Consider the following 12634-nt stretch of genomic DNA (forward strand, 5'->3'; position numbering starts at 1 on the left):
GGAGAGGGCCCAGCGAAGGAGGAGGAGAGCATGCTGGATCAAGGAGTGACTGCTGAAACGGGATACTCGCTCTCACATGTCCCTGCTGATGGAGATCAAGGAGAATAACCCGGACAACTACCGCAACTACCTGCGCAGGGATGATGCCACCTTCCAGGAGTTGCTGACTATGGTGACCCCCACATCCAGAGGCAGGACACAAGGCTGCGGAGGGCAATCCCTGCTGAAAAGAGGCTGTTGGCTACCCTGAGGTACCTGGCTACAGGAAGGTCACTGGAAGACCTGAAAATTGGGACCCTCATCTCCCTTCAGTCCTTGGGCGTCATCATCCCGGAGACCTGCAAGGCTATAGTTAAAGTGCTGTAGTACCAGTATTGCAAGGTAAGAAAAATAAAACACACTACACATTTGTTTCTTGTCAAAGAAAAATGTTTTTACTTATTTTTATTTTGTTTTAAATTCTTTATATAACTGTATTGATGGGGGGGGGGGGTTGAATGGTCGTGGGCATGGGGATGAAGAATCCACCTCGCTGTCCCTGATCAGACTGATGTCCGGAGTAGAGCACATATCAGGCTCTTGGATGGGAGTCTATATAGGAATAAAATGGAGAAAAAAGATATTATAGTCATATTTGAACCTATTTTTTACTTTTTTCTAGTTTCCAAACACTGTGGATGAGTGGAAGAGCATCGCTGAAGAGTTTGAACAATGTTGGAATTTCCCTAACTTTGGAGGAGCCATGGATGGAAAACATATACACATCAAACCACCTGCCAACTCCGGATCATATTACTACAACTATAAAGGCTTCTTCAGCATCGTTCTCATGGCAGTGGTGAATGCCAACTACGAATTTTTGTTTGTGGATGTTGGCAAGAATGGCCGTGCTTCGGATGGTGGGTCCTTCAAACAGACGGTATTCTACCAGAGACTCACCAACAAAACCCTCAACTTGCCGTCACTGGACGAGACAAAGCACGGCCTAAATTAAGTTTTTGTCGCAGACGAGGCTTTTGCATTACATGAACATGTGATGAAGCCATTTGCACAGAGGGGCCTGACCAGAGAGAAGAGGATCTACAACTATCATCTATCCCGGGCACGGCGCTTTGTGGAAAATGCGTTTGGAATACTAAGTAACCGGTTCCACATTTTCCACACCACCATAAACCTACGTGTTATCAAGATAGACTGGGTCGTGATGGCGTGCTGTGTGCTGCATAACGTTCTGCGAAGGAAAGCTACACAACGAGGACCAGTCACAGCTAGACCAGAAGATGCAGGACCTCTGGAGGAGATTGCCCAGTTTACATCAGTGTCTGCACCTCCAATTCCAACAACATCGACCGCACGTGCCAAAGAAGTGAGGGAGGAGTATATGGCCTATTTCAACGGACCAGGTGCGGTGCCAGACTGAGGACTGTCTGTGAGATAACTGATTAAAGTGGACATTTGGGATTAATCTAAAATGTGTTGTTTAAAAAAAAAAAAGGTTTTAGTTCATGAACTGAGGGCCTGATTCAGAGCCGGACGCTATTTGCGCTCGCTCGTTTAGAAAAAGGGGCCGGCTATTTAAATTGAGCGCTCGCTCTTTGTGGTCTGTTGACACCTCTATGTATGAGCGAGCGAACGAAATATGCGCTCGCTATTTTGTAAAGATGCCCCCTGGCCGCTCGCATCCTACGTCATCTCCGCTATTTATTTGATTAATCGAGTACATCGAAAGGCATCTGAACTGCTCGCAGTGCTTGTGGTAGGATTTTCCTACCGCAATCATGCGACCAGTTCAGGCTAAGAAACAACCAAGTGACGTGGTCGATGACACTGCTTGTTTATTATGCACACCCTTAAAATGCCCGTTTTGACCTTTTGGCACGCCTGCGTTCGGATCTCCACTCCCCGTTTTCAAGCACCTTCCCCTGTTACCACCCACAAACGCCTCATTCTGTCACTCAAATTAGCAGGCATTCGCTATTTTGCGAGCACACAATTTCCGACCGCAATGACTGGTTCGCGCATGTGTATTACAACCCATACGCATGCGCAGATGTGCGAACATCGCTCGGAGCGAACGAGCGGCCGCTTACGAGCGGCTCTGAATCAGACCCTGTGTCTCTACTTACCAAAATTTCCTTAGATGGTCCACTCATTTCTGCCGCCTCTTCTCCCTCTCGCTCGGCCATCAGGACTACAGAATTGCGTTGTGGCTCCTGATCGCTGACAGTGTAGTACCAGAGCGTTGGATGATAGAGGTCATCGGTGCCCGCTCCGGACCGCTTGAAATCGTTCACTTTCTTCTTTTCCTTGATGTACACCGTACACAAGTTCTGGATTTTTTGATGGACTGTTTTCAGGGTAGCAATCCGAAACAAACTTTTTGGTGTACTCCAACAACACCTCCAACGCTGCCAATTTTTGGGACTTATTATGGTATTGTCTACAGCTTATCCGCTATAGACATTCTTTGGAATGCAGGATCTCAAGGAATCCTGTGTCAAATTCTCACTCGCTATCCATAGACATTCCTAGGAAGGAGAAAAATATGGACATATAAAGTTTTAGCCATAATTGTAAATAGTTTTGTGATTTTTAATGTTGATTTTGTAATTTTTAGGTACATTTAAGTGTTTATTCATGTTATGTTGTTTTAATGTTTTTTTTTTACAGGATTTTAATGTTTGTTATGGTATTTTAATGGGTTTTTTTTACAGGATTTTAATATGTTTGTTATGGTATTTTAATATTTTTTTACATGATTTTAATGTTTGTTATGGTATTTTAATATGTATTTACAGGATTTTAATATGTTTGTTATGGTATTTTAATATGTTTATTTGTTTATGGTGTTGTAATATATTTATTTGTTTATGGTGTTGCAATGTATTTGTTGTTGCTGTAATATATAATTCACCTGCTGGACTTTTCGCCTCTCTCACCTGTTTTCCAGGTGGAAAAGTATCGCACGCGTGCCCGCTATTCCCCGTATTCAAAGTAGGCGAAATCGGGAACTGGCGAAACTTTGATCGGCGAAAAAAACACTAATTTTCAGGAAATAATCCAAGGACCCCCCTAAAGATGTCCAGACATGGGGGATCACTATGGGTACCCCCGTTTTTACCTGCAAAAGAAAGTCAGGTTTTTAAATAGCCGCTGCAGGTGCATAAATGCGGCTTTGAAGAAGGTGATGCAGAAGAGCATTTAGAAGTTTTTTGGGGGGAAAAATAATTATGGCCATCAGATTTGAGGTACTTGAAAATGGGTGCAAGCATATTTTTAAGTCCCTGAAATTATTTTTTTAAATTCTGCAAAAATGCACCTGCCACTACTGCCGCATATAAGGGAACCCCTCTGGACTCAATTCTGCTAATTTAGAAGTGTGTTCACTATTATTTTTTTTTTTTTAAACCCCAAAATGTAAATTCATTTAATAAAGCAGGCTATTTTTTCTAAGCCTGCTCCCCTAAACCCCAATACTGCACTTTTTTTCGCCAGCAAAAGGCTGGCGAAAAATTATCCCTGTTTAACAATTTAATTGAGAATGGGGATATTGGAAATAGGCGAAAATTACGTCATCTGCGATAAATGATCGCCATTAACGTTTTTTCACTACAAATTGAATACTGCCCTATGTGAAGAAGTTGTTCATGTCAACCAATCAGCTTCTAACTGCCGTCCTTCTGGCACAGCCTATAAAATGGTTTGGTAAGGGCAACTTCTCTATTTCTCTCTCCAAGATAAGATAAATCTCCCCCTTATTCGACTCATACTGACTGTTAATTAGCGCCATCAATTCGCAATTATTGATAAGTAGGTCACTGTAGCTTTTATTCCCATTGCTAATCTTTCCTAAAAAGTTACTAACGGAATGCCAACAATATCTATATGGATGTAAAGAAGAAAGGCAGTGCTCTTTTTCTGATGGTACTCATCGGTACACAGTACCAGCACCTTTTTCATGGTGTCATTTATATTTGATACTTTTTAGGAGCAGTTATGGAAAGTAGAAGTAATCAGAGGAATAATTTCAGAAATTAATAAAATAAGTATTCTGTATACTGACAGACTGCGGAGGTAAGTATTAGGGTGAGGAGGAGGGTTAGGGTTTGGCACTAGGGGAAGGGTTAGGCTGCGGGAGGGGAGGGTTAGGGTTACGCTGTGGGAAGGGAGGGTTAGGCTGCGGGACGGGAGGGTTAGGCTACCGGAGGTGTGGGTTAGGGGAAGGGCTATAAATTATAATACACAAATCTGTCGAGATTCTGACTGTCGGGATCCCGTACCCAACTTAAATGAGCATCTGCAGACTTGCCCAGAGTATGGAAGCTACTATACATCTTCTATCAACGTGTAACTTTAGGTGAGTGCTGGCAGCTTTTTTCTAGGTGCAGTCACCTTTATATTATGATCTAACAAAATGACTGTATATGAGTGCTAGGCTAAAGCTATGTTCAGGGCGGAAGTGTCACTGCTTCTATCCATTCCTGTGAGCTACGCAGGGATGGACGGAAGCATAAATACTCCTGATTTCAGACACATCTTTTGCACTTAGAATAGGGACTCTGCATAGGCACCATAACATGGGTAGGCACTGTTTGGGCAGCATAGAGGCACATTGCTGCCTAACAGCACTAAGGTCATTGGTATAATTCCAACCAGAGCCCTATCTTTTGGAGTTTGAATGTTCTCCCCATGTTTCCCCCAGGTGCTCCAGTTTCCTCTTACACTCCAAAAACATATAGTTGTAGATTAATAGGCTTCTGGTAATATTTTTTTTTTTACCCTAATATACAAGGGGCCTATTTATTTAAGTATATTTGCAGCATATCCCCCTGAAACACCTGAAACTACCCGCAAATATTAAGTATCCCCAAGATGTAACAAGGTGGGACTGCAGCACATATTTCCGATATCTGCCACGCTCCCTCCATTACCGAAAGCAGCCGCAGCCCACATAATATAGGTATCTATGGGGTCTGCTGTGCTGCCGGAATTACCTCCAGAATGCAAAGCATACGTTAGCCCAGTGCTTCCCAAACTGGGTGCTGTGGCACCCTGGGGTGCAGGGGTGCCTTGGGTTGGTGATCCAGTACAAATAAAATTATTTTTAGTCAGTGTGATAGGCAAAACCAGTGCTGGCTGCTGCCAATCAAAAAATATGTGGACAAAAAAAAGTAGAGCCCTGTCACCCACCACGTGACTGAACCTAAGGGTGACATATATATATAAGCACATTTTACTTCATTTACATTTTTCTGAATTTCTCAATAAGAAACTTTTGCCCCAGGGGTGCCGTGGAAAAAATGCTGATTCTCTAGGGCGCCGTGGTTCTAAAAAGTTTGGGAACCACTGCGTTAGCTTACAGTGGTCTATGAGCTATCTTTTGCCAGATTTTTCGGGGGGGGGGGGGATCCCAAAGCTGCAGCGATAAGGAATATTTATTATCAGAGGCTGTCCACAAATAATAATACTATGCCCCCTATGTGAAGATGTGTACAATTGTTGGGGAATGTAGATTGTAAACTCCACTGGGACAGGGACCGATGTGAATGATTAAATAGTCTCTGTAATACGCTGCAGAATATGTGTACGCCATTTAAATAACAAACAATAACTAATTAAAAGGGTTGGTCTCTTTCTTGGACACTTCAGTGTATACAATGACCAGGTTAATGCAGAAAACTATATTAACAGTCTATGCTCATAGTGTATAAGGGGTATATTTACTAAAGTGCAGGTTTTTAGAAGTAGAGATGTTGCCCATAGCAATCAGATTCTACTTCTCATTTATCTAGCACTTTCTAGAACATAATAACTAGAATCTGACTGGTTGCTATGGGCAACAACTCTACCGCTAAAAACTCGCAATTTAGTAAATATACCCCCAAGTGACCATTGTACAATTTCAGTGTTCTACACGAGAACCTCTAGAAAACTGGGACCTGCGTTCAAAGCACTGAAACGGGATGTAGTAAGAGAAGTCTGATTACTGTATGTCCCTAAAATAGGACTATAAAGATTTATAACAGAGATAGGCAACCAGACAAGGCACATGTAGCCCTCCCAGTCTGTCTGCTGAGACTTGTAGTTCCAAACATTTATCCAAAACAGAGATTGCAGTCACTACTTACAGGTTGCAGAACAAGCTGCAGAGGACACATGTATGTACCAGCAGCATGAGAATCCCTGACATGCACATGTATGTACCAGCAGCATGAGAATCCCTGACATGCACATGTATGTACCAGCAGCATGAGAATTCCTGACATGCACATGTATGTACCAGCAGTGTGAGTCCCTGACATGCACATGTAATGTACCAGCAGTGTGAGAGTCCCTGACATGCACATGTAATGTACCAGCAGTGTGAGAGTCCCTGACATGCACATGTAATGTACCAGCAGTGTGAGAATCCCTGACATGCACATGTAATGTACCAGCAGTGTGAGAATCCCTGACATGCACATGTATGTACCAGCAGTGTGAGAATCTCTCACATGCACATGTAATGTACCAGCAGTGTGAGAATCCCTGACGTAATGTACCAGCAGTGTGAGAGTCCCTGACATGCACATGTATGTACCAGCAGCGTGAGAGTCCCTGACATGCACATGTAATGTACCAGCAGTGTGAGTCCCTGAGATGCACATGTAATATACCAGCAGTGTGAGAGTCCCTGAGATGCACATGTATGTACCAGCAGTGTGAGAGTCCCCGACATGCACATGTATGTACCAGCAGTGTGAGAGTCCCTGAGATGCACATGGTCCCTGTTTCTCAGCCCAGTGACAGCCCAGGCTCAGTGAGACCTCCCCCTACTCTGGGATACGGACTAAGGGGAGTGCAGAGAGAACACACAACACAGCAGCCTCAGCACTCAGCACTACCTCTGCTCAGCACCTCCTGGACCCGACTCTGCAAGATGCTAGACCCGGGGAGAATGGCTGTGCCCCTGCTGCTGTCACTGGTCATGGTCCTGCTCACCCTGTGCCCCGCAACGCTTGCATTTAACCTGGACATGGATAAAGTCACCGTGTACAGCGGCCCCCCGGACAGCTACTTCGGGTACTCTGTGGATTTCTACCTACCGGACTCCAAGACGTAAGTACTGCCGGGCTGGGGCAGCAGGGAAGGGGATGGCAATAAGGGCACTATATATAATATTCATTCATCTGCAGTCACATGCTGGGGTGAGAGAGGGCATCATGTAGGCTTATATGATAATGTGTGCCAGCTCTGTACAGTATGTGTGATGCCTCACTCACATTGTCTACGCATGGCATTCTCCTGTCACAGGGTTAGAATGGGCGCCCCAAACATTTTACAAAACTTGTTTTCTATGTATGAACTCCGGCTGCAAATAATAATAATAATAATAATAATAATAATAATAATAATAATAATAATAATAATTGTATAAATGGTGAGTTCTGATAGTATCACCCCAGTGTCCGTTAGGAAAACTTGTCAAGGTCTCAGAACTTCTTGGTGACTTTTAACCCATATGTCATTTACAGAAGGCAGTGTATCTCTCTCTCTCTCTCTCTCTCTCTCTCTCTCTCTCTCATCCCATCTCTCTCTCATCCCATATATCTCTGTCACCCCATCTCTCTCCATTATCCCATCTCTCCCTCTCTCTCTCTCATCCCATCTCTCTCCATTATCCCATACCTCTCCCTCTCTCTCTCTCTCTCTCTCTCTCTCTCTCTCTCTCTCTCTCTCACCATCTATCTCTCCATTATCCCATATATATCTCTATCTCCATTATCCCAGCTCTCTCTCTCTCTCGCCCCATCATCCCATCCCTCCAGTGTCCCATCTCTCTCTTTCTCTCTCTCTCTCTCTCTCTCTCTCTCTCTCTCTCTCTCTCTCTCTCACCCCATCATCCCATCTCTCCCTCTCTCTCGCCTCATCATCCCATCTCATCTCTCCAGTGTCTCATCTCTCTCTCTCTCTCTCTCTCTCTCTCTCTCTCTCTCTCTCTCTCTCTCTCTCCTTGTTATCCCATGTCTCTCTCGCTCTCTCTCTCTTTCTCCTTGTTATCCCATCTCTCTCTCTCTCTCTCTCCTTGTAATCCCATCTCTCTCTCTCTCTGTCTCTCCTTGTTATCCCATCTCTCTCTCTCTTCTCTCTCTCTCTCCCCATTGTCCCATCTCTCTCTCTCGCTCTCTCTCTCTCTCTCTCTCTCTCTCTCTCTCTCCCCACTGTCCCATCTCTTCCTCTCTTGCCCCATCATCCCATCTCTCCAGTGTCCCATCACTCTCTCTCTCTCCTTGTTATCCCATCTCTCTCTCTCTCTCTCTCTCCCCCCATTGTCCCATCTCTCTCTCTCTGTCTCTCCTTGTTATCCCATCTCTCTCTCTTCTCTCTCTCTCCCCATTGTCCCATCTCTCTCTCTCTCTCTCCCCACTGTCCCATCTCTTCCTCTCCTGCCCCATCATCCCATCTCTCCAGTGTCCCATCTCTCTCTCTCTCTCTCTCTCTCTCTCTCTCTCTCTCTCTCTCTCTCTCTCTCTCTCTCTCCTTGTTATCCCATCTCTCTCTCTCTCTCTCTCTCTCTCTCCTTGTCAACCCATCTCTCTCTCTCTCTCACTCTCCTTGTTATCCCATCTCTCTCTCTCGTTATCCCATCTCTCTCTCTCTCTCTCTCTCTCTCTCTCTCTCTCTCCTTGTTATCCCATCCCTCTTTCTCTCTCTCCTTGTTATCCCATCTCTCTCTCTCTCTCTCTCTCCTTGTTATCCCATCTCTCTCTCTCTCTCCTTGTTATCCCATCTCTCTCTCTCTCTCTCCTTGTTATCCCATCTCTCTCTCTCTCTCTCTCTCTCTCTCTCTCCTTGTTATCCCATCTCTCTCTCTTTCTCTCTCTCTCTCTCCTTGTTATCCCATCTCTCTCTCTCTCTCTCTCTCTCTCTATCGAAATGTTTTTGAGGTAAAATCCCCTCAGACAGACCCTTTTGTCGAGGGTTTACCTCAAATACTACCTGCTGTGATCCCTCCATTACCGCTGACAGCCGCCTCCCCCATAGGTTTCTATGGGAGAAGCGATGCTGCCAAATTTACCATAATCCGGAATGCAATGTATTCATTGGCCCCGGCAGCTAACGCCATTTGAACATGAAATTAGCCGCTGTAGCCTATGGGCTACACCGTGCACCATTAGCCGACGGAGAGATCTCCCGGGACCCTACCCGGCTATGGCAGATGTGCATGTGCAGTCCACGGGACTGCACATGCGCACCTCCCCCTGTAGTGGCCGTCCTCTCTCCGGAGACATCGCAGGGACGGGCTCCTTTCAGAGCCCGTCTCCCTGCATGTCCCGGATGATAAATCTGGCCGAAGAGATCGCTTTTTGCAATGTGATCAGGGGCGTTACTGGCATGTGCTGATCACATTGCAAAAGTGATCAATGGTAAACAAGCCCCAAACTCTCTCTATTCCATTATCACATCCCTCTCTTTCCCGGATGTGGATTGAAAGATCTACAGTAAAAAGGTAGACAATGTGTAGATAGACACCAGATGTTGACAGTCAATAGGTAGACAGGGACAAAAGGTCGACACACTAAAGGTCGACATGTAAGAAGGTTGACAGGTACACATGGTCAACAGGGTCAAAAGGTTGATATGCATATGGTAGACACAAAAATGGTCGACACATGTTTTTTTTTCCTAATCAACCTTCAACCTAACCCTCCCCATGGTGCCTAACCCTAACTCTCCCTCCTGGTGCCTAACCCTAACCATCGGGGTAGGTGCCTGACCCTAACTGTCCCTTCTAGTGCCTAACCCTAACCATCAGGGTAAGTGCCTAACCCTAACACTCCAGTAAGTGTTTAACCCTAAACCTAAGTTTTTTTTTAAAAATGGTGTCGACCATTTTTGTGTTGACCATTTTCATGTCGACCTTTTGACCCGGTCGACCATCTGTAACTGTCAACCTTCTTACATGTCGACCTTTAGTGTGTCGACCTTTTTCCCCTGTTGACCTACTTTACTGTCTAACATCTGGTGTCTATCTATACATTGTCTACCTTTTTACTGTAGATCTTTAGAGAGGATCCCTCTCTCCCATTATCCCATCTATCTCCCTCAGCCTCACTCTCTCTCTCCCCATCATCCTATTTCACTCTCTCAATTAACCCATCTCTCTCTCTCTCCCTCTCTCTCTCTCTCCTTGTTATCCCATCCCTCTTTCTCTCTCTCCTTGTTATCCCATCTCTCTCTCTCTCTCTCTCCTTGTTATCCCATCTCTCTCTCTCTCTCCTTGTTATCCCATCTCTCTCTCTCTCTCTCCTTGTTATCCCATCTCTCTCTCTCTCTCTCTCTCTCTCTCTCTCTCCTTGTTATCCCATCTCTCTCTCTTTCTCTCTCTCTCTCTCCTTGTTATCCCATCTCTCTCTCTCTCTCTCTCTCTCTCTCTATCGAAATGTTTTTGAGGTAAAATCCCCTCAGACAGACCCTTTTGTCGAGGGTTTACCTCAAATACTACCTGCTGTGATCCCTCCATTACCGCTGACAGCCGCCTCCCCCATAGGTTTCTATGGGAGAAGCGATGCTGCCACATTTACCATAATCCGGAATGCAATGTATTCATTGGCCCCGGCAGCTAACGCCATTTGAACATGAAATTAGCCGCTGTAGCCTATGGGCTACACCGTGCACCATTAGCCGACGGAGAGATCTCCCGGGACCCTACCCGGCTATGGCAGATGTGCATGTGCAGTCCACGGGACTGCACATGCGCACCTCCCCCTGTAGTGGCCGTCCTCTCTCCGGAGACATCGCAGGGACGGGCTCCTTTCAGAGCCCGTCTCCCTGCATGTCCCGGATGATAAATCTGGCCGAAGAGATCGCTTTTTGCAATGTGATCAGGGGCGTTACTGGCATGTGCTGATCACATTGCAAAAGTGATCAATGGTAAACAAGCCCCAAACTCTCTCTATTCCATTATCACATCCCTCTCTTTCCCGGATGTGGATTGAAAGATCTACAGTAAAAAGGTAGACAATGTGTAGATAGACACCAGATGTTGACAGTCAATAGGTAGACAGGGACAAAAGGTCGACACACTAAAGGTCGACATGTAAGAAGGTTGACAGGTACACATGGTCAACAGGGTCAAAAGGTTGATATGCATATGGTAGACACAAAAATGGTCGACACATGTTTTTTTTTCCTAATCAACCTTCAACCTAACCCTCCCCATGGTGCCTAACCCTAACTCTCCCTCCTGGTGCCTAACCCTAACCATCGGGGTAGGTGCCTGACCCTAACTGTCCCTTCTAGTGCCTAACCCTAACCATCAGGGTAAGTGCCTAACCCTAACACTCCAGTAAGTGTTTAACCCTAAACCTAAGTTTTTTTTTAAAAATGGTGTCGACCATTTTTGTGTTGACCATTTTCATGTCGACCTTTTGACCCGGTCGACCATCTGTAACTGTCAACCTTCTTACATGTCGACCTTTAGTGTGTCGACCTTTTTTCCCTGTTGACCTACTTTACTGTCTAACATCTGGTGTCTATCTATACATTGTCTACCTTTTTACTGTAGATCTTTAGAGAGGATCCCTCTCTCCCATTATCCCATCTATCTCCCTCAGCCTCACTCTCTCTCTCCCCATCATCCTATTTCACTCTCTCAATTAACCCATCTCTCTCTCTCCCTCTCTTTCTCTCTCTCTCCTTGATATCCCATATCTCTCTCTCTCACTCTCTCTATTCCATTATCACATCCCTCTCTCTCCCATTATTCAATTTCTCTCCCTCACTCTCTCTCTTATCACATATCTCTCTCCCATTTTCCCATCTCTCTCTCTCTCTCTCTTTATCTGCATTACCCCTTCTCTCTCTCTCTCTCTCTCTCTCTCTCTCTCTCTCTCTCTCTCTCTCTCTCTCATTATCCCATCTCTCTCTCTCTCTCTCTCTCTCTCTCTCTCTCTCTCTCTCTCATTATCCCATCTCTCTCTCTCTCTCTCTCTGCATTATCCCATCTCTATATATCTTTCTCTCTCTCTCTGCATTATTCCTTCTCTCGCTCTCTCACTCACTCCATTATTCTATCTATCTATCTATCTATCTATCTATCTATCTATCTATCTATCTATCTATCTATCTATCTATCTATCTAGGCTTGTCTACAGTCAGTATGTTGACAGTGACTCTGTAGACACGAGAGAGCGTAGACACGAGAGAGCCGGCACTACTTACAACATTGTAACCCTGTAGACATTATAACTTTAGACATGCTCCTATCATTAGTGTATCCATAGAGTACTTGTGCACTAATGACTCGCCAATCGATACCTTGGTCTGGTTAGGTGGGATGAGATTGAACTGATTTTACTAGTGAGATTCCCAGAGCACACTCTGCAGAGAGGAAATGATTAACCCCTGGCTTGCCAGGACATAATGGTAATGAATTGCAGCCCCCTGGTCTGTTGGCCCTGTGAAGTAGAGGGGATACTGTGCAGACTCAGATAATTGTCATGACAGGCAAGAGGAATAACTGTCAGGGACTTGGTAATGACCCGGGAACTTCCTATAAGTGAGAGATGTTGCAGACAAGAGCCTTGGTGAGTTTGTAACTTCATAAGTATAACGCTGTTAACACTAGAGTTTCTAGACAATAAAACACAAA

The 12634-nt window shown here is 45.0% G+C and overlaps 1 protein-coding gene across 1 annotated transcript in view; it reads left to right on the forward strand.

Annotated features, from left to right (window-relative positions):
* The first annotated feature begins 6887 nt into the window (after nucleotides 1-6887).
* ITGA8 (integrin subunit alpha 8) overlaps nucleotides 6888-12634 on the forward strand; it is a 212997-nt gene continuing 207250 nt past the window's right edge. Inside the window, exon 1 of the mRNA XM_088478635.1 lies at nucleotides 6888-7098. Within this exon, the coding sequence (XP_088334761.1) occupies nucleotides 6920-7098 (179 nt within the window). The 5' untranslated portion in view covers nucleotides 6888-6919. The remainder of the gene's footprint in view (nucleotides 7099-12634) is intronic.

The sequence above is a fragment of the Taudactylus pleione genome, unplaced genomic scaffold, assembly GCF_031769625.1.
Source record: "Taudactylus pleione unplaced genomic scaffold, aTauple2 ptg000216l, whole genome shotgun sequence".
In the NCBI taxonomy this organism is placed as follows: domain Eukaryota; kingdom Metazoa; phylum Chordata; class Amphibia; order Anura; family Myobatrachidae; genus Taudactylus; species Taudactylus pleione.